The following is a 27,991-nucleotide window of genomic DNA, read 5'->3' as shown; positions in this document are numbered from 1 at the left end:
TGATATATCCCACACCCCTCACTGTAACACTCTGATATATCCCGCACCCCTCACTGTAACACTCTGATATATCCCGCACCCCTCACTGTAACACTCTGATATCCCACACCCCTCACTGTAACACTCTGATATATCCCACACCCCTCACTGTAACACTCTGATATATCCCACACCCCTCACTGTAACACTCTGATATATCCCACACCCCTCACTGTAACACTCTGATATATCCCACACCCCTCACTGTAACACTCTGATGTATCCCACACCCCTCACTGTAACACTCTGATATATCCCACACCCCTCACTGTAACACTCTGATATATCCCACACCCCTCACTGTAACACTCTGATATATCCCACACCCCTCAGTGTAACACTCTGATATATCCCACACCCCTCACTGTAACACTCTGATATATCCCACACCCCTCACTGTAACACTCTGATATATCCCACACCCCTCACTGTAACACTCTGATACATCCCACACCCCTCACTGTAACACTCTGATATATCCCACACCCCTCACTGTAACACTCTGATATATCCCACACCCCTCACTGTAACACTCTGATATATCCCACACCCCTCACTGTAACACTCTGATATATCCCACACCCTCACTGTAACACTCTGATATATCCCACACCCCTCACTGTAACACTCTGATATATCCCGCACCCCTCACTGTAACACTCTGATATATCCCACACCCCTCACTGTAACACTCTGATATATCCCACACCCCTCACTGTAACACTCTGATATACCCACACCCCTCACTGGAACACTCTGATATATCCCACACCCCTCACTGTAACACTCTGATATATCCCACACCCCTCACTGTAACACTCTGATATATCCCACACCCCTCACTGTAACACTCTGTTCTATCCCACAGAATCTTACTGATTCTCTGACCACTTCCTTGACAGACTCCCTGAGGAATCGATCTGAAATTCATGTGAAGTGTGAGAACCTGTCCCAGACCCTTTCACAGACCCAGGAGAAAGCCTCGTCTCTCTGCGATATCCTGAAAAAACTCTCAGGTGAGTCTGAGAGCAAACCCTCCCCTTCCCCACATTCCTGATATCCCGTTTTCCCCACATCCCCCCTCTGTGCTCTTCGAGACGGGAGTTTGTTGTGTTAATGCCCATGTTGTCTGTGAGGGTGGCACTGATGTTACCACTGTTGCCCCACAGTGCCATGAACCTGGGTTCGATTCCCGGCTCGGGTCACTGTCTGTCTGGAGTTTGTACATTCTCCCCGTCTGTGCATGGGTTTCCTTGGGATCTCCACTTTCCTCCCACACTCCAAAGATGTGTAGGTTAGGGTGGATTGGCCATGCTAAATTGTCCCTTAGTGTCCAAAGATGTGTAGGTTAGGGGGGATTGGCCATGCTAAATTGTCCCTTAGTGTCCAAAGATGTGTAGGTTAGGGTGGATTGGCCATGCTAAATTGACCCTTAATGTCCAAAGATGTGTAGGTTAGGGGGATTGGCCATGCTAAATTGACCCTTAGTGTCCAAAGATGTGTAGGTTAGGGGGATTGGCCATGCTAAATTGACTCTTAGTGTCCAAAGATGTGTAGATTGGGTGGATTGGCCACGCGAAATTGCCCCTTCGCGTCAGGGGGACTAGCTGGGGCAAATACATGCGGTTTTGGGGATAAAGCCTTGCTGGGATTTGGGTCCATGCAGTCTCGATGGGCTGAATGTCCTCCTTCTGCACTGTGGGGTGTCTGTAATTCCCTCTTCAGCATCTCTCCAGGGACAGACACGTCCTTTCCATTGTGACTCCCTCCTTTATTAATCCACCCCCACAATTTTGGTCCATTCCAGTTGTCCATTAATTGTTCCAGGAGGAATCCTGAAATACGATGAACTCAGAGGGTTAGTTGATTCGATCACTCTCCTTTTCCATTTGTAGAATAAATAAGATGGCGTGTGGGGTCGGGGGTGGGGGGTTGGGGTGGGTGAAGGAACAGAGAAAGTCAGAACCACCGGGCAATGTCCCGAGTGAAAACATTGACTATTTGCTGCCATTCCAAACTCCTGTATGAAAAGGTCAATGGTGCGTTCCCTCCCAGAGCAGGGTAGGTTGAAGTCTGATGCTGGATAATTGGCTTTTTCTGTCGAGGAGGTGATGACCGTGGGGGTAAGCACGCGGAGAGGTTTCAGTCTCACAGCCGATGGTGTGTGGGGTGGACAGGGAGTGAGAGAGAGGGGCAGAATGGCCTGTACCTGATCCAAATGTTCCAATGTATGTCTCAGAATGAAATCTTTATTATTTCTCAGAGTCTCACTGTCCGTGTGACTGGAAACTTCACAGTCAAACCTGCTACAGATTCTCAATCACGAGAGCTAACTGGGAGACAGCAAAGCGAGAATGTGAATCCCAAAATTCACACCTCCTCATCATCAACACACAACAGGAGAAGGTGGGAATGACGGCAACATCTGTCAGAATGTGTTAGAGAGAAAATATCCCCCTGTACTGTCCCCATCAAACACTCCCAGGACAGGTACAGCACGGGGTTAGATACAGAGTAAAGCTCCCTCTACACTGTCCCCATCAAACACTCCCAGGACAGGTACAGCACGGGGTTAGATACAGAGTAAAGCTCCCTCTACACTGTCCCCCATCAAACACTCCCAGGACAGCTACAGCAAGGGGTTAGATACAGAGTAAAGCTCCCTCTACACTGTCCCCCCATCAAACACTCCCAGGACAGGTACAGCAAGGGGTTAGGTACAGAGTAAAGCTCCCTCTACACTATCCCCATCAAACACTCCCAGGACAGGGACAGCACGGGGTTAGATACAGAGTAAAGCTCCCTCTACACTATCCCCATCAAACACTCTCAGGACAGGTACAGCACGGGGTTAGATACAGAGTAAAGCTCCCTCTACACTGTCCCCCATCAAACACTCCCAGGACAGCTACAGCAAGGGGTTAGATACAGAGTAAAGCTCCCTCTACACTGTCCCCCATCAAACACTCCCAGGACAGGTACAGCAAGGGGTTAGATACAGAGTAAAGCTCCCTCTACACTGTTCCCCCATCAAACACTCCCAGGACAGGTACAGCACGGGGTTAGATACAGAGTAAAGCTCCCTCTACACTATCCCCCCATCAAACACTCCCAGGACAGGTACAGCACGTGGTTAGATACAGAGTAAAGCTCCCTCTACACTGTCCCCCCATCAAACACTCCCAGGACAGGTACAGCACGGGGTTAGATACAGAGTAAAGCTCCCTCTACACTGTCCCCCCCATCAAACACTCCCAGGACAGGTACAGCACGGGGTTAGATACAGAGTAAACACAGAGATAAGGAGCTGTGTGTGTGAGTTGAGACAGTGACAGTGACTCCACAAACCTGTTCCTTCTGCAGAATTTTGTAACCCAATCCTTGCCGAACAAGAATGAACAATATTTTATTGGACTCACAGATCGAGGGAGTGAAGGAAACTGGAAATGGGTGGATGGGACTCCAGTGAGGTGAGTCCCAACATCGCTCCCGGATAGAGTGGGACAGTGGGATTAGTTTGGGATTGATACAGGGCTATGAGGAGAGAGTGGGACAGTGGGATTAGTTTGGGGTTGATGCAGGGCTATGGGGAGAGAGTGGGACAGTGGGATTAGTTTGGGGATTGATACAGGGCTATGGGGAGAGAGTGGGACAGTGGGATTAGTTTGGGATTGATACAGGGCTATGGGGAGAGAGTGGGACAGTGGGATTAGTTTGGGATTGATACAGGGCTATGGGGAGAGAGTGGGACAGTGGGATTAGTTTGGGTTTGATACAGGGCTATGGGGAGAGAGTGGGGCAGTGGGATTAGTTTGGGGATTGATACAGGCTATGGGGAGAGAGTGGGACAGTGGGATTAGTTTGGGATTGATGTGGATCTGTTGGAATATTTTCCGATCATAAGAACATAAGAACATAAGAAATAGGAGCAGGAGTAGGCCATCTAGCCCTTCGAGCCTGCCCCGCCATTCAATAAGATCATGGCTGATCTGTTGTGGCTCAGTTCCACTTTCCCGCCCTCTCCCCATAACCCTTAATCCCCTCTCTTATCAAGAACCCATCAACCCGCGTCTTAAAAATATTTAGCGAGGCAGCCTCCACCACTTCAACGGGCAGAGAATTCCAGAGATTCACCACCCTTTGAGTGAAGAAGTTCCTCCTCAACTCCGTTCTAAACCGCCCCCCCTTTATCTTGAGGCTGTGCCCCCTAGTCCTACTGTCTTTTTGAGCGGGAAGAGTCTCTCCACCTCTATCTCTGAAAGGAATTTCATTGATTCTTTCTCTCATTCCCAGTGATTCTCATTGGCTGCCGAATGAACCGAATAATAGTAATAATGAGGACTGTGGCACATTTCGGATGGAACATCATAAATTTGGCTGCAATGATGACTCCTGTTCGTCGCGATTCCCTTTTATCTGTGAGAACCGGCTCCATCCTGGATCAGGGCAGCTGACTTTGAGAAATATTGTCCCTTAACAGAGACTGGGACACAGAACGAGAGATTCCAGGATTGTGTAAAGATCCCCACCCCCTCCATCCTTAATCTCAACCCCCCCACAGTCCATATATTCCCCAGTGTGTCCTCTCTCTGTATCCCTCTGTTCCCCAGTGTGTCCCTCTCTCTGTATCCCTCTGTTCCCCAGTGTGTCCTCTCTCTGTATCCCTCTGTTCCCCAGTGTGTCCTCTCTCTGTATCCCTCTGTTCCCCAGTGTGTCCTCTCTCTGTATCCTTCTGTTCCCCAGTGTGTCCTCTCTCTGTATCCCTCTGTTCCCCAGTGTGTCCTCTCTCTGTATCCCTCTGTTCCCCAGTGTGTCCTCTCTGTGTATCCCTCTGTTCCCCAGTGTGTTTGATATCAGCTCTGCCGCCACCTTCCCATCTCCCTCTTATTCCATTTCCCCATTCCCCCCAGCCCCAATCTCCCATTCCCCCACTCTGCTTCCCTGCAATAGAGCCCATTTGTCTTTGAATGTATGTATATAAGCAAACCTGAATAAACCAGTGTAGTTGGGTATGTGCGCTCCCTGTGTGTGTGCACTGCCCAGAGTTTCTGTCCCACAACGATATCCCAGATTGTAGATTTCTCTGCTTTTTGGAAGCTTCCGGTAAATCAGCAGCAGAACTGTGTGTTTTTTATTGCTGAGAATAATGCTTTAAAATCGACTTGATTGGAATTTGTCTGCACTTGTGGTTGGACTGACCTTCCAAGATATCTGCATTGAGGGGGTATTTCTGAGCTGTTTGAACTCTCTCTCTTGTGGGTTATATTGAGGGTGAAGTGTTTGTTTTGTGAACTGGATGGGTTTACACAGTCGCCCTGACAACGACTGGCTTTGCGACCACAGATATTTCATTGGATTATATATTAAAGATTCTCTTTGATCTTGGAGTCCTGTTGCTTATTTCCTGCCTCTAGACCCTGCCACACATTCTACACTTTCAATGAGTGAGATCTCTCAAAGCCAGTTGTGGACAAGTATCCGGATTCTCCTGTCCTCCCCCCCAGCCCCGGGGACAGGACAGCCGGTCCGGGAGAGCTTAGCCGTGAATGAGGGTCGCTCGCTCCGGGCGTGGACTGACTCGTGTCCCTTATTTCACTGACTATAATTGTCGGATCAGACCTGGAAAATGTGACGGTTATTCTCTCTGGAAGGGAAAACCAGAAGGTGGATTCCTGCCGGAATGGCTGTAAATTGGGAGAGGGGAGTGTGCAGAGGGATCTGGGCGCCCCAGTGTCTGAAGGGAAGCATGCAGGTACAGCAGGCGGTAAAGAAGGCGAATGGTATGTTGGCCTTCATTGCGAGAGGTTTGGAGTACAGGAGCAGGGATGTGTTGTTCCAATGATACAGGGGCCTCGGGGAGGCCACTCCGAGAGTATCGGGTGGCAGTTTCGCGGGGGGGTCTCGTTTTGCGAGGAAGGGTGTTCTTGCTCTGGAGGGAGTGCGGCGAAGGGTTTCCCAGGCTGATTCCAGGGATGGCGGGACTGAGGAGAGAGTGACGAGGTTGGGATTGTTTTCCCTGGAGTTCAGAGGGAGGGGAGAGAATCTCATCGAGATTTATAAAATTCTAACAGGACGGGACAGGGGAGATTCAGGGAGGGTGTTCCCCATGGTGGGGGGGGGGCGGAGTCCAGAACCGGGGGAGGGGGTCACAGTCTGAGGATTGGGGGGGAGGCCCACTCTCTCCCCATAGCCCTGTATCATTCCCAAACTAATCCCACTGTCCCACTCTCTCCCCATAGCCCTGTATCAATCCCCAAACTAATCCCACTGTCCCACTCTCTCCCCATAGCCCTGGATCAATCCCAAACTAATCCCACGGTCCCACTCTCTCCCCATAGCCCTGTATCAATCCCAAACTAATCCCACTGTCCCACTCTCTCCCCATAGCCCTGTATCAATCCCCAAACTAATCCCACTGTCCCACACTCTCCTCATAGCCCTGAATCAATCCCCAAACTAATCCCACGGTCCCACTCTCTCCCCATAGCCCTGTATCAATCCCCAAACTAATCCCACTGTCCCGCTCTCTCCCCATAGCCCTGTATCAATCCCAAACTAATCCCACTGTCCCACTCTCTCCCCATAGCCCTGTATCAATCCCCAAACTAATCCCACTGTCCCGCTCTCTCCCCATAGCCCTGTATCAATCCCCAAACTAATCCCACTGTCCCACTCCCTCCCCATAGCCCTGTATCAATCCCCAAACTAATCCCACTGTCCCACTCTCTCCCCATAGCCCTGTATCAATCCCAAACTAATCCCAAAGTCCCACTCCCTCCCCATAGCCCTGTATCAATCCCCAAACTAATCCCACTGTCCCACTCTCTCCCCATAGCCCTGTATCAATCCCCAAACTAATCCCACTGTCCCGCTCTCTCCCCATAGCCCTGTATCAATCCCAAACTAATCCCACTGTCCCACTCTCTCCCCAGAGCCCTGTATCAATCCCCAAACTAATCCCACTGTCCCGCTCTCTCCCCATAGCCCTGTATCAATCCCCAAACTAATCCCACTGTCCCACTCCCTCCCCATAGCCCTGTATCAATCCCCAAACTAATCCCACTGTCCCACTCTCTCCCCATAGCCCTGTATCAATCCCCAAACTCATCCCACTGTCCCACTCTCTCCCCATAGCCCTGTATCAATCCCAAACTAATCCCACTGCCCCACTCCCTCCCCATAGCCCTGTATCAATCCCCAAACTAATCCCACTGTCCCACTCTCTCCCCATAGCCCTGTATCAATCCCCAAACTAATCTCACTGTCCCACTCTCTCCCCATAGCCCAGTATCAATCCCCAAACTCATCCCACTGTCCCACTCTCTCCCCATAGCCCTGTATCAATCCCCAAACTAATCTCACTGTCCCACTCTCTCCCCATAGCCCTGTATCTATCCCCAAACTAATCCCACTGCCCCACTCTCTCCCCATAGCCCTGTATCAATCCCCAAACTCATCCCACTGTCCCACTCTCTCCCCATAGCTCTGTATCAATCCCCAAACTAATCCCACTGTCCCACTCTCTCCTCATAGCCCTGTGTCAATCCCCAAACTAATCCCACTGTCCCACTCTATCTGGGTATGATGTTGGGACTCACCTCACTGGAGTCCCATCCACCCAGGTCCAGTTTCCTTCACTCCCTCGATCTTTGAGTCCAGTAAAATATTGTTCATTCTTGTTCGGCAAGGATTGGGTTACAAAATTGTGCAGAAGAAACAAATTTGTGGAGTTAGTGTCACTGTCTCAACTCACACACACTCGTTATCTCTGTGTTTACTCTGTATCTAACCCCGTGCTGTCTCTGTCCTGGGAGTGTTTGATGGGGGGACAGTGTAGAGGGAGCTTTACTCTGTATCTCACCCCGTGCTGTACCTGTCCTGGGAGTGTCTGATGGGGGACAGCGTAGAGGGAGCTTTACTCTGTATCTAACCCCATGCTGTACCTGTCCTGGGAGTGTTTGATGGGGGACAGTATAGAGGCAGCTTTACTCTGTATCTAACCCCGTGCTGTACCTGTCCTGGGAGTGTTTGATGGGGGGAGAGTGTAGAGGGAGTTTTAATCTGTATCTAACCCCATGCTGTCCCTGTCCTGGGAGTGTTTGATGGGGGACAGTGTAGAGGGAGCTTTACTCTGTATCTAACCCCATGCTGTCCCTGTCCTGGGAGTGTTTGATGGGGGACAGTGTAGAGGGAGCTTTACTCTGTATCTAACCCTGTGCTGTACCTGTCCTGGGAGTGTTTGATGGGGGGACAGTGTAGAGGGAGCTTTACTCTGTATCTCACCCTTTCCTGTACCTGTCCTGGGAGTGTTTGATGGGGGACAGTGTAGAGGGAGCTTTACTCTGTATCTAACCCCGTGCTGTACCTGTCCTGGGAGTGTTTGATGGGGACAGTGTAGAGGGAGCTTTACTCTGCATCTAACCCCGTGCTGTACCTGTCCTGGGAGTGTTTGATGGGGACAGTGGAGATGGAGTTTACTCTGTATCTAACAGCAATAAATGCAACAAGAATCTCGGGTTTGAAAAACACCAACAGTTCAAATCTAGTTCAGCATAGTAAAACATCAACAAATTCAATAACAACTTTAACATTGAAAAACAGCAACCTAAATATTGAGGAACACCAGCAAAAACACCAACGAGCCTCAACATTGAGTAACATTAATAATAAATACAGCAATAATCTCAACATTGAAAACCACCAAGAAATTCAACAACAACCCCAACATTGAGAAACACCAACAAATTCAACAACAACCTCATCATTGAAGACTGCCAACAAATTCAACAACAACCTCAACATTGAAAAACACCAGGAAGTTCAACAACAACAACCCCAGCATTGAGAAACACCAACAAAATCAACAACAACTCCAACATTGAAAACACCAACAAATTCAACAACAACCCCAGCATTGAGAAACACCAACAAACTCAACAACAACACCAGCATTGAAAACAGCAACCAAATCAACAACAACCCCAGCATTGAAAACATCAACAAATTCAACAACAACCCCAGCATGGAGAAACAGCAACAAAATCAACAACAACCCCAACATTGAGAAACACCAACAGATTCAACAAGAACGTCAGCGTCGAAGACACGAACAAAATCAACAACAACCCCAGCATGGAGAAACATCATCAAAATCAACAACAACCCCACATTGAAAACACCAACAAATTCAACAACTCCAGCATTGAAAACACCAACTAATTCAACAACAACCCCAGCATTGAAAACACCAACAAAATCAACAATAACCCCAGCATTGAAAACACCAACAAAATCATCAACAATCTCAGCATTGAGAAACACCAACAAATTCAACAACAACCCCAACATTGAGAAACACCAACAAATTAAACAAGAACCCCAGCATTGAGAAACACCAACAAATTAAACAACAACCCCAGCAGTGGAAACGCCAACAAAATCAACAACAACTCCAGCTTTGAAAACACCAGCAAATTCAACAACAACCCCAACGTTAAAAACACCAACAAAATCAACAACAAACCCAGCATTGAAAAACACCAACAAATTGAATCACAACCTTGCTATTGAGCAACAGCAACAAATTCTACAACAACCTCAATGTTGAATAACACCAGCAAAGACAAGTTCAACCTTTAAAAATGCTAACAAATTCAACCACAACTCAAACAGTGAAGAGTACCGTGAAACTCCGCAACAAGACCAACGTTGAAAAAACACCAACAAATTCAACAACAAGCTCATGCGTGTTAGACAGAAACCCATTCACCAACAACCTTGACTTTGAAAAATACCAACAAACAACAACCTCAACAGGGCAAAACACCAGTAAATACAACAATAACCTCAACATTGAGAGACACCAACAAATTCAACATCAACCTCAATTTTGGGAAACACCAACAAAAACAAACAGCAATAAAGAGAAAAACAACTTCATTGTTGAAAAACAGCAATAAATTCATCAGCAAATCAAACATAGAAAACAGCAACAAACTCAACAACAACCTCAGCATAGAAAAAACACGAAGAAATTCAATGACAAACTTAACATTGAAAAATACCAACGAATACAACAAACGTGAACACTGAAAAACACCAACAAACTCAACAACAACTTCACCATTGAATAGCACCAATAAAAACAACAACAACTTGAAAAAACATCAACAAATTCAACAAACCTCAACACTGAAAAGCACCAACAAGTTCAACAACAACCTCAACATTGAGAAACACCAACAAATCCAACAATAACCTCAACATTGAAACACAGCAACAACCCCAACAGCAATAGCAACATTGAAAACACCAACAAATAAAACAACAATCTCAAAATTGGAAAACCAACAAATCCAACCACAACCTCAACATTGAAAAAAATCACAAACAGCTTCAAAATAACCTCAACATGGAGAACACCAACAAATTTAACAACAACCTCAACATTGAAAATTACCAACAAATTCAACAACATCAACATTGAGAAACACCAACAAATTCAACAACATCCTCAACATTTAAAATTACCAACAAATTCAACAACAACCTCAACATTGAAAAACACCAACAAATTCAACAACAACCTCAACGTTGAAAATCAGCAACAAATTCAACAACCTCAACATCGAGAAACACCAACAAATTCAACAACAATCTCAATGTTGAGAGACACCAACAAATTCAACAACAACCTCAATATTGAAAAACACCAACAAATTCAACAACAACCTCAACATTGAGAAACGCCAACACATTCAACAAAAACCTCAACGTTACATAACACCAAGAAGGAAAACGACAAGTTCAACGTTGAAAAACAGCAACATATTCTTCAGCAAACTCAGCAGAGAATACGGAAACAAATTTAACAATGTTATATTGGGAAACACCAGCAAACTCAGTAACAAGCCAACATTGGAAAAAAAAACAACAAATCTATCAACAACCCCAACAGTGAGAAACACAAACAAATACAATAACTGCCCAAGATTGAGTAACATCAACAAATTCATCGACTAATTTAACAATGAAAAACACTGACGTATTTAATGGCAAGCTCGATATTGAGAAACACCAAAAAAAAGCAACAACCTCAAGACTGAAAAGAACCAATAAATTCAACAACAACCTCAACATTGTGAAACACCAACAAGTTTGGCAATGTCCCCAACATTGTGAAACACCAAGAAGTTCAACAATGACCACAAAATTGAGAAACAGCAATGAATCCAACAACAACCCCGGCATTGGGAAAGGCCAACAAACACAAAAACAACCTCAACACTGAAAAACACCAAGAAATTCAACAACAACCTCAACATTGAAAACACCAACAAACGCAACAACAACCTCAACACTGAAAAACACCAACAAATTCAACAACAACCTCAACACTGGAAAAACACCGACAAATTCAACAACAACAACCAAGGCATTGAAGAACACCAATAAATACAACAACAACCTCGACATTGGGAAAAGCCAACAAACACAACAACTTCAACACTGAAAAACGCCGAGAAATTCAACAACAACCTCAACAATGAAAACAGCAACAAATACAACAACAACCCCAACATTGAGAAACACCAGCAAACTCAACAAAAACCCCAATACTGAAAAAAACACCATCAAATACAACAACAACCTCAACATTCAGAAACACCAACAAACTCAACAACAACCTCAACATTGCAAAACACCAACAAATCCAACAACAACCTCAACATTGCAAAACACCAACAAATTCAACAACAACCTCAACATTGAAAACACCAACAAGTTCAACAACAACCTCAACCGACAGAGTGAAGGAGACAAATAGACAAAGAATCAGGGAGGGAAGGACAGTGAAGGAGATTGGCAGAGAAACAGAAACTGAAAAAATGCTCGAATTTGAAAGAGTTCGAGAGAGAGAAAGAGTGAGGTTGAGAGAGAGGGTCAGTGATTGAAAGGGAAACAGCTACAGAGAGAGAGAGGAAGATAGAAAGATGTTTTGAGTGAGAGACAATGAGAGAGAGATCTTCAGAGTGAGGGAGAGAGATTGAGAGAGGGACAGAGAGAGAGAGTTTCAGAGGGAGAGAGTTGGAAAGGGGGACAGCAAAACAGATTTTTATCACAGGGCAAGTCCATTGTGGAAAGGAGCACAGAGACAGATGGACTGGGGGAAGATCTCAACATGAACAACAAGTTCAAAAAATGACTAAATCTGAGAATGAGAGAGACAGAGACAGAGAGAGAGAGAGAGAGAGAGAGACAGAGAGAGGCACAGAGAAAGAGAGGGAGAGAGAGACAGAGAGTGAGAGAGAGACAGAGAGATAAACTGAAAAAGAGAGGCAGAGAAAGAGACAGATAGAGAGAGAGATTGAGAGGGTGAGAGAGAGGTAGAGACAGAGAGAGAGAAAGAAAGAGAGACAGAGAGAGAGAGGGGGCAGAGAGAGGTAGAGAGACAGGGAGAGAGAGAGAGACAGAGAAAGAGAGAGACAGAGAGAGACGGTCAGAGGGAGAGAGAAAGAGAGATGTGGGGGACAAAGAGAGAGAGAAAGTGACAGATACAGAGACAGAAAGAGAGAGAGAGACAGAGAGAGAAAGACATAGAGAGAGATCGACAGGGCGACAAAGAGAAACACAAAGAAAGAATGAGACAGAGTGACAGACAGAGAGAGAGAGTGAGAGAGAGACATAGAAACAGACAGAGAGAGAGAGTGAGAGATAGAGAGAGGCAGACAGAGAGACAGAAAATAGACAGAGTGAGAGACAAAGAGAGACAGAGACAGAGAGAGGCATAGAGAGTGAGAGAGAGAGACAGAGAGAGAGAGACACATACAGACAGTGAGGGACAGAGAGAGAGAGAGAGACAGGCTGAGAGGGACAGACAGAGATGGAGAGGGAGACAGAGGCAGAGAGAGAGACAGAGAGGGACAGAGAGAGAGACAGAGAGGGACAGAGAGAGAGACAGAGAAATTGAGACAGAGATAGGCAGAAAGAGAGAGAGATAGTGAGAGAGATAGAAAGGTGTGGCGGTTAGGTGGATTGGTCATGCTAAATTGTCCCTTAGTGTCCAAAGATGTGTAGGTTAGGGGGATTGGCCATGCTAAATTGTCCCTCAGTGTCCAAAGATGTGTAGGTTAGGGTGGATTGGCCATGCTAAATTGTCCCTTACTAACCAAAGATGTGTAGGTTAGGGGGATTGGCCATGCTAAATTGCCCCTTAGTAACCAAAGATGTGTAGGTTAGGGGGATTGGCCATGCTAAATTGCCCCTTAGTGTCCAAAGATGTGCAGGGTAGGGGGATTGGCCATGCTAAATTGCCCCCAAGTGTCCAAAGATGTGTAGGTTAGGGGGATTGGCCATGCTAAATTGCCCCCTCGTGTCCAAAGATGTGTAGATTAGGGGGATTGTCCATGCTAAATTGTCCCTTAGTTTCCAAAGATGTGCGGGTTAGGGGGATTGGCCATGCTAAATTGTCCCTTAGTGTCCAAAGATGTGTAGATTAGGGGGATTGTCCATGCTAAATTGTCCCTTCGTGTCCAAAGATGTGTAGGTTAGGGTGGATTGGCCGTGCTAAATTGTCCCTTAGTGTCCAAAGATGGCCAGGTTAGGTGGATTGGCCATGTTAAATTGTCCCTTAGTGTCCATAGGTATGTAACATTGTGGGATTGGTCATGCTAAATTGTCCCTGATTGTCCAAAGATGTGTAGGTTAGGAGGATTGGCCATGCTAAATTGCCCCTTAGTGTCCAAAGATGTGTAGGTTAGGTGGATTGGCCATGCTAAATTGTCCCTTAGTCTCCAAAGATGTGTAGGTTAGGTGGATTGGCCATGCTAAATTGTCCCTTAGTGTCCAAAGATGTGCCGGTTAGGGTGGATTGGTCATGCTAAATTGTCCCTTAGTGTCCAAAGATGTGTAGGTTAGGTGGATTGGCCATGCTAAATTGTCCCTTAGTGTCCAAAGATGTGTAGGTTAGGGTGGATTGGTCATGCTAAATTGTCCCTTAGTGTCTAAAGATGTGTAGGTTAGGGTGGATTGGCCATGCTAAATTGTCCCTTAGTGTCCAAAGATGTGTAGGTTAGGGGGATTGGCCATGCTAAATTGCCCCCTAGTGTCCAAAGATGTGAAGGTGAGGTGGATTGGCCATGCTAAATTGTCCTTCAGAGTCCAAAGATGTGCAGGTAAGAGGGATTGGCCATGCTAAATTGCCCCTTAGTGTCCAAAGATGTGTAGGTTAGGGTGGAATGGCCATGCTAAATTGCCCCTTAGTGTCCAAAGATGTGTAGGTTAGGGTGGATTGGCCATGCTAAATTGCCCCTTAGTGTCCAAAGATGTGCAGGTTAGGGTGGATTGGCCATGCTAAATTGCCCCTTAGCGTCCAAAGATGTGCAGGTTAGGGGGATTGGCCATGCTAAATTGCTCTTCAGTATCTGGGTAAATTGGCAGTGTAGTTTTATGGGGTTAGGAGGTTTGGGCAGTGGTGGGTTTGTTGTTGATGCAGACTCGATGGGCTGAATGGCCTCTTGAGAGTGAGCGAGAGACAAGAGAGGGACAGAGACAGAGAAAGGGACAGAGACAGAGAGGGAAGCGGAGGGAGAGAGACAGATCTGTAGAGAGACAGAGGGAGAGAGGGAGATGGACAGAGAGAGGGAAGGGGGACAGAGAGAGACAAGGAGGGACAGCAGAGAGACAAAAAGAGGGAGACAGAGGCAGAAAGAGTTTGAAAGACAGTGTGAGAGATTAGTCTTGAGATGTTGCTGCAATAAGAGTCAGAATGACAACACAGTTTTATCTGCAGGAACTGTCATTGTGAAATGGACACACACAAAGCTCTGAGCAAGTTCTCAGCTCCAACAACAAGTTCAACTGAGACACATCTGAGAGAGAGAGAGAGACAGGGAGAGAGAGAGAGAGACACACACACAGAAAGAGGGAGAGACAGAGAGAGCCTGAGGCACAAACAAGGGAGCAGAAAGGCAAGTATGTCAACATGAGAAACATCAAGAACAACACAATGGCTTATAGTGCAGGTAAGAGATACTTTTAATAGAGAGAGAGAAAGAGAGAGCGAGAAGAAGAGAGAGGAAGAGAGAGAGAGACAGAGAGAGAGACAGAGGGAGGGAGAAGAAGAGAGAGAGACAGATAGAGAGACACAGAGATGGAGAAAGACAGTGATTGATAAGGGAGAGCAGGGTGGTACAGTGGTTAGAACTGCTACCTCACACTGCCAGGGAACTGGGGTCAATTTTAAGCCTGGGTGACTGTCTGGAATTTGCCAGTTCTCCCAGAGTCTCCCTGGGTTTCCTGCAGCTGCTCCGGTTTCCTCCCACAGTCCAAAGATGTGTAGGTTAGGGTGGATTGGCCATGCTAAGTTGTCCCTTAGTGTCCAAAGATGTGTAGGTTAGGGGGATTGGCCATGCTAAATTGTCCCTTAGTGTCCAAAGATGTGTAGGTTAGGGTGGATTGGCCATGCTAAATTGCCCCTTAGTGTCCAAAGATGTGTAGGTTAGGGTGGATTGGCCATGCTAAATTGCCCCTTAGTGTCCAAAGATGTGTAGGTTAGGGGGATTGGCCATGCTAAATTGTCCCTTAGTGTCCAAAGATGTGTAGGTTAGGGGGATTGGCCATAACAAATTGTCCCTGATTGTCCAAAGATGTGTAGGTTAGGGGGATCGGCCATTATAAATTGCCCCTTAGTGTCCAAAGATGTGTAGGTTAGGGGGATTGGCCATGCTAAATTGCCCCTTAGTGTCCAAAGATGTGTAGGTTAGGGGGATTGGCCATGCTAAATTGTCCCTTAGTGTCCAAAGATGTGTAGGTTAGGGTGGATTGGCCATGCTAAATTGTCCCTTAGTGTCCAAAGATGTGTAGGTTAGGGGGATTGGCCATGCTAAATTGTCCCTTAGTGTCCAAAGATGTGTAGGTTAGGTGGATTGGCCATGCTAAATTGCTCTTTAGTGTCTGGGTAAATTGGCAGTGTGGATTGGTATGGTTATGGGGATAGTATTTGGCTCGGTTTAATGGAGAACCAGACTTGATGGGCTGAATGACCATCTCATGTGCAGTCGGAATCTATGATTCTACGAGAGACGGAGACAGAGAGGGTGAAAGGGTAAAAAAGAGGGGGAGAGGGAGACAGAGAGGCATCGTGAGAGAGAGAGAGAGAGAGGAACTCAGAGGGAGAGAGAGAGAGACGGGGAGAAAGAGAGAGCGGGAAGCGAGAGGGAGAGAGTTAGAGGAGGGAGAGAGACAGAGAGAGACATGGAGGTGGGGTTGAGAGAGAATGATGGGGGGGAGGAGAGAGAGAGATTGACATGGATGAGGGAAAGAGAAAGGTGGAGGAGAGAGAGAGAGAGAGAGAGACAAGGGGGTGAGAGAGTGACACAGACCGGGGGTTAAGTGAGAGACAGGTGGGGGAAGACAGACAGAGATGAGGGTGAGAGAGACAGGGACAGGGGAGAGAGAGAGAGAGACAGACAGAGAGAGAGAGAGAGAGAGACAGAGAGAGAGAGAGAGAGAGAGACAGAGACAGAGAGAGACAGAGAGAGACAGAGACAGAGAGAGACAGAGACAGAGACAGAGAGAGAGAGAGAGAGAGAGACAGAGACAGAGACAGAGAGAGAGAGAATATCAGCGAGAGAAAGGGGAGGAGGGGGTACCTCTCTGGCAATGTTTGATGAGGCAACAGTGTAGAGGGAGCTTTACTCTGTATCTAACCCCGTGCTGTACCTGTCCTGGGACTGTTTGATGGGGGACAGTGAAGAGGGAGCTTTACTCTGTATCTAACCCCGTGCTGTACCTGTCCTGGGAGTGTTTGATGGGGGGACAGTGTAGAGGGAGCTTTACTCTGTATCTAACCCCGTGCTGTACCTGTCCTGGGACTGTTTGATGGGGGACAGTGAAGAGGGAGCTTTACTCTGTATCTAACCCCGTGCTGTACCTGTCCTGGGAATGTTTGATGGGGAGACAGTGTAGAGGGAGCTTTACTCTGTATCTAACCCCGTGCTGTCCCTGTCCTGGGAGTGTTTGATGGGGGACAGTGTAGAGGGAGCTTTACTCTGTATCTAACCCTGTGCTGTCCCTGTCCTGGGAGTGTTTGATGGGGAGACAGTGTAGAGGGAGCTTTACTCTGTATCTAACCCCGTGCTGTACCTGTCCTGGGAGTGTTTGATGGGGGGACAGTGTGGTGGGAGTTTACTCTGTATCTAACACGTACTGTTTGGTTCTTGTTGAATTGTTTTAGGTGATTCTGAGTTAACGTACTCGGAGTTGAATTTCGCTGCAGCCTCTGGGAATCAAACCATCCACACAGCAGGTCAGTTACGCACATCGTATGTCTATCTTAAGATACAGATGTGCCCCACAGCTGCTACAATTTAGTGACATCTCAGTTGCACTGTCCGCGATGATATGGGTCTATCTTTGTTCTCTCGATTTCCCGCTCAGTTGTAATCTTGTCAATATCACTTCTGTTCCATCTCAGTTTCGTGTCTATTGCATCTCAATTTTTGGTCCATTTCTCCTCGGTTTCACCTTGTCTCTGCTGGTTACACCTCCGTTACGTTTTTGTTCTACTTTAGTTACGACCCTGTTACACCTCGTACACACGTGTGTTACACGTCAGGTAGGCATCAGTTGCCGTTTGATTTTGCCTGGTTGCATCTCGGTTACACGTCTGTTACATCTTGGTTACGTGTCTGTTACATCTTGGTTACGCGTCTGTTACACGGTGGTTGCGTCCCTGTTCCGCCTGCGTTACGTGTCTGTTTGGACGTCTCGTCGAAGTTGTACAAGACATTGGTCAGGCCACACTTGGAATACTGTGTCCAGTTCTGCTCACCCTGTTATAGAAAGGATATTATTGAACTAGAAAGAGCGCAGAAAAGATTTACTAGATTTTTGGTGTTTGCCCGTGGGAGGGGAATGTATCTCTGCTATATTACATTAAGACACAGTTACGTGCTAAGTGTGGATTGCTGGAGGGGGAAGGGTTTGAGATGCACTGGGCTAAATTGGGGTTATGTCTCAGGGTGTCGTGGGGCTGATGCTCGGGGTTGTGGGTTCGGGGGGTGGGGGGAGAGGGTGGTGTGTGCGTTGTGGGTGGGCCGTTGTCCCAGCCGATGAAAGAACGGGGCGCGCTCGCCTTCATCGGCCCCGGGGGGGGCACTGAGTTTGGGCGAGTCACGTTGCAGCTTCATAGAACCTCAGTCAGGCCACACTTGGGGAGATAGCGTCCGATTCTGGGTCGCCCGCACTACCAGGAGGACGTGGGGGCTTCGGGAGAGGGGGACAGGAAAAGATTGACCGGGATGTTGCCCCCCTGGTACGGAGGGGCATTCGCTCTGAGGAGGGGTTGGAGAAACTTGGTTGGTTCTCACTGGAGGGTTGAGTGGGGGGAGACCCTGAGCGAAGTCTACAAGATGATGAGGGGGACAGAGTGGAGAGTCAGAAGCTTTTTCCCCCAGGGTGGAAGTCTGGACAAATCCATGAGCAGGATGGGGAATAGAGGGATATGGTCCCCGGAAGGGTAGGGGGGGTTTTAGTTCAGTCGGGGGGGGGGACAGCACGGTGGGTGCAGGACGGGCCAAAGGGCCTGTTCCCGTGCTGTAGTTTCCGGTGTTTTTGTCCTCTGGGTCGCGTTCCGTCACACGTCCCTCCAGGAGACCCTTCTCGACCCCTCGCACCGTCTCTCACGCTCTCTCTCTCTCTCTCTCCCTCTCTCCCTCCGTCTCTCGCAGTCGAACCAGAGACAACTTACGCTCCGATCGCAGTCGAACCGCAGGGAGGCCAACAGAACCCGGGGTCAGAGGGGACCCCGGGGAAAGGTCAGTCACCCTTAAGGGGGGGTTGTGGGGTCAGAGGACACGGTGGGTCAGGGCAGTCCTGGGGGGGGATGGGGGGGAGGGGGACATCGCGGGGGGGTGGGGATTGGGGTGAAAGTTGCGGGGGGGGGTCACTCCTTACACCCGTGTCACCGGGAGAAAGCTCAGAACACCCCAAAACTCCCACAATTCATCAGATTGGCTAAATTCTCACGGACCACCCCCCTCCCTATCTCTGTAACCCCCTCCAGCCCCCCTACACCCCCTCCCTATCTCTGTAACCCCCTCCAGCCCCCCTACACCCCCTCCCTATCTCTGTAACCCCCTCCAGCCCCCCTACACCCCCTCCCTATCTCTGTAACCCCCTCCAGTCCCCCTACACCCCCTCCCTATCTCTGTAACCCCCTCCAACCCCTCTACACCCCCTCCCTATCTCTGTAACCCCCTCCAGCCCCCCTATACCCCCTCCCTATCTCTGTAACCTCCTCCACCCCCTACACCCCCTCCCTATCTCTGTAACCCCCTCCAACCCCCCTACACCCCCTCCCTATCTCTGTAACCCCCTCCAGCCCCCCTACACCCCCTCCCTATCTCTGTAACCCCCTCCAGCCCCCCTACACCCCCTCCCTATCTCTGTAACCTCCTCCAGCGCGCTATACCCCCTCCCTATCTCTGTAACCTCCTCCAGCCCCCTACACCCCCTCCCTATCTCTGTAACCCCCTCCAGCCCCCTACACCCCCTCCCTATCTCTGTAACCTCCTCCAGCCCCCCTACACCCCCTCCCTATCTCTGTAACCCCCTCCAGCCCCCTGCACCCCCTCCCTATCTCTGTAACCTCCTCCAGCCCCCTACACCCCCTCCCTATCTCTGTAACCCCCTCCAGCCCCCCTACACCCCCTCCCTATCTCTGTAACCTCCTCCAGCCCCCCTACACCCCCTCCCTATCTCTGTAACCCCCTCCAGCCCCCCTACACCCCCTCCCTATCTCTCTCTTTCTCTTTCTCTACCCAGTGTCTCTCATGCTCTGTATCTTTTCTTGTATCTTTGTCTCTGTCACTCTCTATCCCTCTCTTTCTCTCTCTCAGTCTGCCGTTGTCTCTCTCTCTCTCTCTATCGACCTCTCCAACTCTGTCTCTCCCTTTGTGTCTAACTCCCTCTCTCTCTCTGTCTCTCTCTCTATTTCCCTGTTTGTCTCTCCCTCTCCCTCTCTCTCTCTGCCTCGCTCTCTGTCTCTCTCTCTCTATTTCCCTGTTTGTCTCTCTCTCTCTGTCTCTCTCTCTGTCTCTCTCTCTGTCTCTCTCTCTCTCTATTTCCCTGTTTGTCTCTCTCTCTCTGTCTCTCTCTCTGTCTCTCTCTCTCTCTATTTCCCTGTTTGTCTCTCCCTCTCCCTCTCTCTCTCTGTTTCTCTCTCTCTCTATTCCCTGTTTGTCTCTCTTTCTCCCTCTTTGTCTCACTCCCTTTCTCTCTATTTCCCTGTTTGTCTCTCTCTCCCTCTCTCTCTCTCTGTCTCTCTCTCTATTCCCTGTTTGTCTCTCTCTGTGTCTCACTCCCTCTCTCTCTATTCCCTGTTTGTCTCTCTCTGTGTCTCACTCCCTCTCTCTCTATTCCCTGTTTGTCTCTCTCTGTGTCTCACTCCCTCTCTCTCTATTCCCTGTTTGTCTCTCTCTCCCTCTGTGTCTCACTCCCTCTCTCTCAGCTCCTGAATCCAATCTTTGAGGTTGAGTTTTTGGTTCCCTGTCTCTGGTATCTCCCTGTGTGAGTCAGTGGGAAATTCTCGATGAGAAACCTCCTGTACAGGGTGTGGGGATCTGGAAGGAGGGGGTTAACCGGGTGAGGTTAGTATTGTTTATCTCTCTGAGTAATGGGAAGATGTCACCATCGAATATCCGGGAGCGTTACACAAGGTTCTCGAATTTCACAACTTCTCTGTTCCAGAACAAAGTCAACAGGAAACAGCTGGAGGAACCAACTCCAAAAAATCCAGATCTCTTGGATTGGTCACAATTCTCATCATAATCTCGCTTTTCACAATCACCATCGGACTCACCGTATATGGTACATCAATAAATAACATCCTGTAACACTCTGATATATCCCACACCCCTCACTGTAACACTCTGATATATCCCACACCCCTCACTGTAACACTCTGATATATCCCACACCCCTCACTGTAACACTCTGATATATCCCACACCCCTCACTGTAACACTCTGATATATCCCACACCCCTCACTGTAACACTCTGATATATCCCACACCCCTCACTGTAACACTCTGATATATCCCACACCCCTCACTGTAACACTCTGATATATCCCACACCCCTCACTGTAACACTCTGATATATCCCACACCCCTCACTGTAACACTCTGATATATCCCACACCCCTCACTGTAACACTCTGATATATCCCACACCCCTCACTGTAACACTCTGATATATCCCACACCCCTCACTGTAACACTCTGATATATCCCACACCCCTCACTGTAACACTCTGATATATCCCACACCCCTCACTGTAACACTCTGATATATCCCACACCCCTCACTGTAACACTCTGATATATCCCACACCCCTCACTGTAACACTCTGATATATCCCACACCCCTCACTGTAACACTCTGATATATCCCACACCCCTCACTGTAACACTCTGATATATCCCACACCCCTCACTGTAACACTCTGATATATCCCACACCCCTCACTGTAACACTCTGATATATCCCACACCCCTCACTGTAACACTCTGATATATCCCACACCCCTCACTGTAACACTCTGATATATCCCACACCCCTCACTGTAACACTCTGATATATCCCACACCCCTCACTGTAACACTCTGATATATCCCACACCCCTCACTGTAACACTCTGATATATCCCACACCCCTCACTGTAACACTCTGATATATCCCACACCCCTCACTGTAACACTCTGATATATCCCACACCCCTCACTGTAACACTCTGATATATCCCACACCCCTCACTGTAACACTCTGATATACCCCACACCCCTCACTGTAACACTCTGATATATCCCACACCCCTCACTGTAACACTCTGATATATCCCACACCCCTCACTGTAACACTCTGATATATCCCACACCCCTCCCTGTAACACTCTGATATATCCCACACCCCTCACTGTAACACTCTGATATATCACTCTCTCTCTCTGTCTCTCTCTCTCTCAGTCGTCCAGTTGACCCAGGGTTTATCTGTGAGCAGAAGTGAGCAAATTGCCCTGCACAATTGTGTTGATTCGCTGAACACTTCCTTGGCGAACTCCCTGAGGAATCTCACGGAGCTACGTGGGAATTTCCGGAACTTGTCCGAGACACATTCACAGACAGTGAGGAGAACAATCTCTCTTTGCAATATCCTGCGAAACCTCTCAGGTGAGCGGGAGAACAAAGCCACCATTTCCCCAGGTTCCTGATATCCTGCGCTCTCCACGTCCCCCTCAATACTCTGGAGTTCCTTCGGACTCTGCGTGTAAAGGCTGGCACGGTGACACGGATGGTAGCGCTGCTGCCCCACGGCGCCAGGGACCCCGGTTCGATTCCCGGCTCGGGTCACTGTCTGTGAGGAGTTTGCACATCCTCCCCATGTCTGTGTGGGTTTCCTCCGGGTACTCTGGTTTCCTCCCACAGTCCAAAGATGTGTAGGTTAGGGTGGATTGGCCATGTTAAATTGTCCCTTTGTGTCCAAAGATGTGTAGGTTAGGGTGGATTGGCCATGCTAAATTGTCCCTTAATGTCATGGGGACAAACTACTTTGAATGCATGTGGTGATGGGGATAAATTCTTGGTGGGATTTGGGTCCATGCAGACTCGATGGGCCGAATGGCCTCCTTCTGCACTGTGGGGTGTCTGTAATTCCCTCTTCAGCATCTCTCCAGGGACAGACACGTCCTTTCCATTGTGACTCCCTCCTTTATGAATCCACCCCCACAATTTTGGTCCATTCCAGTTATCCATTAATTGTTCCAGGAGGAATCCTGAAATACGATGAACTCAGAGGGTTAGTTTATTTGTTCTCTCCCCTTTCCTGTTTGTGGAATAAATAAGGTGGCGTGAGGGGGGGGAGCAGGTGTGAAGGAACAGAGAAAGTCAGAACCAAAGGGCAAAGTCCCGAGTGAAAACATTGACTATTTGCTGCCATTCCAAACTCCTGTATGAAAAGGCCAATGGTGCGTTCCCTCCCAGAGCAGGGTAGGTTGAAGTCTGATGCTGGATAATTGTCTTTTTCTGTCGAGGAGGTGATGACCGTGGGGGTAAGCACGCGGAGAGGTTTCAGTCTCACAGCCGATGGTGTGTGGGGTGGACAGGGAGTGAGAGAGAGGGGCAGAATGGCCTCTACCTGATCCAAATGTTCCAATGTATGTTTCTGAATGAAATCTTTATTATTTCTCAGAGTCTCTCTGTCCGAGTGGCTGGAAATTTCACAATCAAACCTGCTACAGATTCTCAATCGATAAAGTTAACTGGGACACGGCAAAGCGAGAATGTGAATCCCAAAATTCACACCTCCTCATCATCAACACAAAACACGAGAAGGTGGGAATGATGGCAACATCTGTCAGAATGTGTTAGAGAGAAAATATCCCCCTGTACTGTCCCCATCAAACACTCCCAGGACAGGTACAGCACGGGGTTAGATACAGAGTAAAGCTCCCTCTACACTGTCCCCCCATCAAACACTCCCAGGACAGGTACAGCACGGGGTTAGATACAGAGTAAAGCTCCCTCTGCACTGTCCCCGCATCAAACACTCCCAGGACAGGGACAGCACGGGGTTAGATACAGAGTAAAGCTCCCTCTACACTGTCCCCCCATCAAACACTCCCATGACAGATACAGCACGGGGTTAGATACAGAGTAAAGCTCCCTCTACACTGTCCCCCCATCAAACACTCCCAGGACAGGGACAGCACGGGGTTAGATACAGAGTAAAGCTCCCTCTACACTGTCCCCCCATCAAACACTCCCAGTTCAGGGACAGCACAGGGTTAATTACAGAGTAAACACAGAGATAAGGAGCTGTGTGTGTGAGTTGAGACAGTGACAGTAACTCCACAAACTTGTTTCATCTGCAGAATTTTCTTATCCAATCCTTGCCGAACAAGAATAAACCATATTTTATTGGACTCACAGATCGAGGGAATGAAGGAAACTGGAAATGGGTGGATGGGACCCCAGTGAGGTGAGTCCCAATATCGCACCCGGATAGAGTGGGGCAGTGGGATTAGTTTGGGGATTGATACAGGGCTATGGGGAGAGAGTGGGACAGCGGGAGTATTTTGGGATTATATTTTCCTATGTCTGAATATTTTCCTATGTCCGAAAGGAATTTAATTGATTTTTTCGCACTCCCAGCGATTCTCATTGGCTGCCGAATCAACCGGATAATTGGAATGATGATGAGGACTGTGGCACATTTCGGAAAGAATACCGTAAAGATAATTTTGGCTGCAATGATGTCTCCTGTTCCATGAAATTCCCTTTTATCTGTGAGAAACCGGCTCTATCCTGGATCGGGGCAGCTGACTTTGAGAAATATTGTCCCTGAAGAGAGACTGGGACACAGAACGAGAGACTCAGGATTGTGTAAAGATCCCCACCCCCTCCATCCTTAACCTCAACCCCCCCACTGTCCATATATTCCCCAGTGTGTCCTCTCTCTGTATCCCTCTGTTCCCCAATGTGTCCTCTCTCTGTATCCCTCTGTTCCCCAGTGTGTCCTCTCTCTGTATCCCTCTGTTCCCCAGTGTGTCCTCTCTCTGTATCCCTCTGTTCCCCAGTGTGTCCTCTCTCTGTATCCCTCTGTTCCCCAGTGTGTCCTCTCTCTGGATCTCTCTGTTCCCCAGTGTGTCCTCTCTCTGTATCCCTCTGTTCCCCAGTGTGTCCTCTCTCTGTATCTCTCTGTTCCCCAGCGTGTCCTCTCTCTGTATCCCTCTGTTCCCCAGTGTGTCCTCTCTCTGTATCCCTCTGTTCCCCAGTGTGTCCTCTCTCTGTATCCCTCTGTTCCCCAGCGTGTCCTCTCTCTGTATCCCTCTGTTCCCCAGTGTGTCCTCTCTCTGTATCCCTCTGTTCCCCAGTGTGTCCTCTCTCTGTATCTCTCTGTTCCCCAGTGTGTCCTCTCTCTGTATCCCTCTGTTCCCCAGTGTGTCCTCTCTCTGTATCTCTCTGTTCCCCAGTGTGTCCTCTCTCTGTATCCCTCTGTTCCCCAGTGTGTCCTCTCTCTGTATCCCTCTGTTCCCCAGTGTGTCCTCTCTCTGTATCCCTCTGTTCCCCAGTTTGTCCTCTCTCTGTATCCCTCTGTTCCCCAGTGTGTCCTCTCTCTAGAATCCTCTATTCCCCAGTGTGTCCTCTCTCTGTATCCCTCTGTTCCCCAGTGTGTCCTCTCTCTGTATCCCTCTGTTCCCCAGTGTGTCCTCTCTCTGTATCCCTCTGTTCCCCAGTGTGTCCTCTCTCTGTATCCCTGTGTTTCCCAGTGTGTCCTCTCTCTGTATCCTTCTGTTCCCCAGTGTGTCCTCTCTCTGTATCCCTGTGTTTCCCAGTGTGTCCTCTCTCTGTATCTCTCTGTTCCCCAGTGTGTCCTCTCTCTGTGTCCCTCTGTTCCCCAGTGTGTCCTCTCTCTGTATCCCTCTGTTCCCCAGTGTGTCCTCTCTCTGTATCCCTGTGTTTCCCAGTGTGTCCTCTCTCTGTATCCTTCTGTTCCCCAGTGTGTCCTCTCTCTGTATCCCTGTGTTTCCCAGTGTGTCCTCTCTCTGTATCTCTCTGTTCCCCAGTGTGTCCTCTCTCTGTGTCCCTCTGTTCCCCAGTGTGTCCTCTCTCTGTATCTCTCTGTTCCCCAATGTGTCCTCTCTCTGTATCCCTCTGTTCCCCTGTGTGTCCACTCTCTGTCTCCCTCTGTTCCCCAGTGTGTCCTCTCTCTGTCTCCCTCTGTTCCCCAGTGTGTCCTCTCTCTGTGTCCCTCTGTTCCCCAGTGTGTCCTCTCTCTGTCTCCCTCTGTTCCCCAGTGTGTCCTCTCTCTGTGTCCCTCTGTTCCCCAGTGTGTCCTCTCTCTGTGTCCCTCTGTTCCCCAGTGTGTCCTCTCTCTGTGTCCCTCTGTTCCCCAGTGTGTCCTCTCTCTATATCCCTCTGTTCCCCAGTGTGTTCTATCTCAGCTCTGCCACCACCTTCCCATCTCCCTTCCATTCCATTTTCCCCTCTCCCCAGCCCCAATCTCCCATTCCCCCACTCTGCTTCCCTGCAATAGAGCCCATTTGTCTTTGAATGTATGTATATCAGCAAACCTGAATAAACCAGTGTAGTTGGGTATGTGCGCTCCCTGTGTGTGTGCACTACCCAGAGTTTCTGTCCCACAACAATGTCCCAGATTGTAGATTTCTCTGCTTTTTGGAAGCTTCCGGTAAATCAGCAGCAGAGCTGTGTGTTTTTTATTGCTGAGAATAATGCTTTAAAATCGACTTGATTGGAATTTGTCTGCACTTGTGGTTGGACTGACCTTCCAAGATATCTGCATTGAGGGGGTATTTCTGAGCTGCTTGAACTCTCTCTCTTGTGGGTTATATTGAGGGTTAAGTGTTTGTTTTGTGAACCGGATGGGTTTACACAGTCGCCCTGACAACGACTGGCTTTGCGACCGCAGATATTTCATTGGATTTAAATTCCACCATCCGCCACGGTGGGATTCGAACCCTTTCTCCCCCCGAGCATTATCCTGGGTCTCTGGATTACTAGCCCAGCGGCAATGCCACTGCGCCACCATCCTGTGGGCTTGTGCGCTCTCAGTTCCTTTCTGTTTAGCCTGCCCGGGGCTGTTATTGATAAACTGCGCTCCAACCTTTGACTCAGCTGAGACGCTCATCGAAGCAAGAACGCCCTGAGGTTGCTGTGGAGAAAAATTGCTGAGGTTTGGAGCGATGCTTTAAAAGGGGGAAATCGCTGTGTTCTGTTTGTCTTTTTGTTTCATCGTTTTATTTTTTGAAGATAAACTAACCAGGAGATGGTAGATATCCGGGTCGGTTGCGGTGAACCCAGTTACTCAGTTTGGAGACGCGTTCAGGGGGATTGGATCAGACCCAGGAGCTTCTGTTTAACGGGACGAGAATCCCAGCGACAGAATAGATGCCACACGATCGTCAAGGTGTGTCTGGCGGGTCACAGAGTGTGAGCATCAGTGTCACCAACACTTGGAGCAGGAGTTTGTGTATTTACCATATCTTATTCGCTCCGTGTATCTATTCGCTCGTTACTGCGTGTGTTTTTTTTCTGTTTAAGTTTATATATTAAAGATTCTCTTTGATCTTGGAGTCCTGTTGCTTATTTCCTGCCTCTAGACCCTGCCACACATTCTACACTTTCAATGAGTGAGATCTCTCAAAGCCAGTTGTGGACAAGTATCCGGATTCTCCTGTCCTCCCCCCCCAGCCCCGGGGACAGGACAGCCGGTCCGGGAGAGCTTAGCCGTGAATGAGGGTCGCTCGCTCCGGGCGTGGACTGACTCGCGTCCCTTATTTCACTGACTATAATTGTCGGATCAGACCTTGAAAATGTGACGGTTATTCTCTCTGGAAGGGAAAACCAGAAGGCGGATTCCTGCCGGAATGGCTGTAAATTGGGAGAGGGGAGTGTGCAGAGGGATCTGGGCGCCCCAGTGTCTGAAGGGAAGCGTGCAGGTGCAGCAGGCGGTAAAGAAGGCGAATGGTATGTTGGCCTTCATTGTGAGAGGTTTGGAGTACAGGAGCGGGGATGTGTTGTTCCAATGATACAGGGGCCTTGGGGAGGCCACTCCGAGGGTATCGGGTGGCAGTTTCGGTGGGGGGTCTCCTTTTGCGAGGAAGGGTGTTCTTGCCCTGGAGGGAGTGCGGCGAAGGGTTTCCCAGGCTGATTCCAGGGATGGCGGGACTGAGGAGAGAGTGACGAGGTTGGGATTGTTTTCCCTGGAGTTCAGAGGGAGGGGAGAGAATCTCATCGAGATTTATAAAATTCTAACAGGACGGGACAGGGGAGATTCAGGGAGGGTTCCCCATGGTGGGGGCGGGGAGTCCAGAACTCGGGGGAGGGGGTCACAGTCTGAGGATTGGGGGAGACCATTTAGGACGGAGAT

At 48.7% G+C, this 27,991-nt stretch overlaps 1 protein-coding gene across 1 annotated transcript; it reads left to right on the top strand.

Moving 5' to 3' along the window:
• The first annotated feature begins 15,022 nt into the window (after positions 1-15,022).
• On the top strand, positions 15,023-24,777 carry LOC145338664 (C-type lectin domain family 4 member E-like). Its single transcript, XM_080183055.1, has 6 exons — positions 15,023-15,062; positions 17,276-17,347; positions 22,069-22,272; positions 23,291-23,433; positions 23,973-24,079; positions 24,253-24,777. The coding sequence occupies exons 1-6, from the start codon at positions 15,023-15,025 to the stop codon at positions 24,443-24,445; spliced, it is 759 nt and encodes a 252-aa protein (XP_080039181.1). The 3' UTR covers positions 24,446-24,777.
• Positions 24,778-27,991: the final 3,214 nt, after the last annotated feature.

The sequence above is a fragment of the Carcharhinus amblyrhynchos genome, unplaced genomic scaffold, assembly GCF_965287045.1.
Source record: "Carcharhinus amblyrhynchos unplaced genomic scaffold, sCarAmb.v2.hapA chromosome_132, whole genome shotgun sequence".
Classification (NCBI taxonomy): Eukaryota; Metazoa; Chordata; class Chondrichthyes; order Carcharhiniformes; family Carcharhinidae; genus Carcharhinus; species Carcharhinus amblyrhynchos.
Note: the sequence above shows the minus strand (reverse complement) of the source record. Positions and strands in the feature narration are given on the sequence as shown.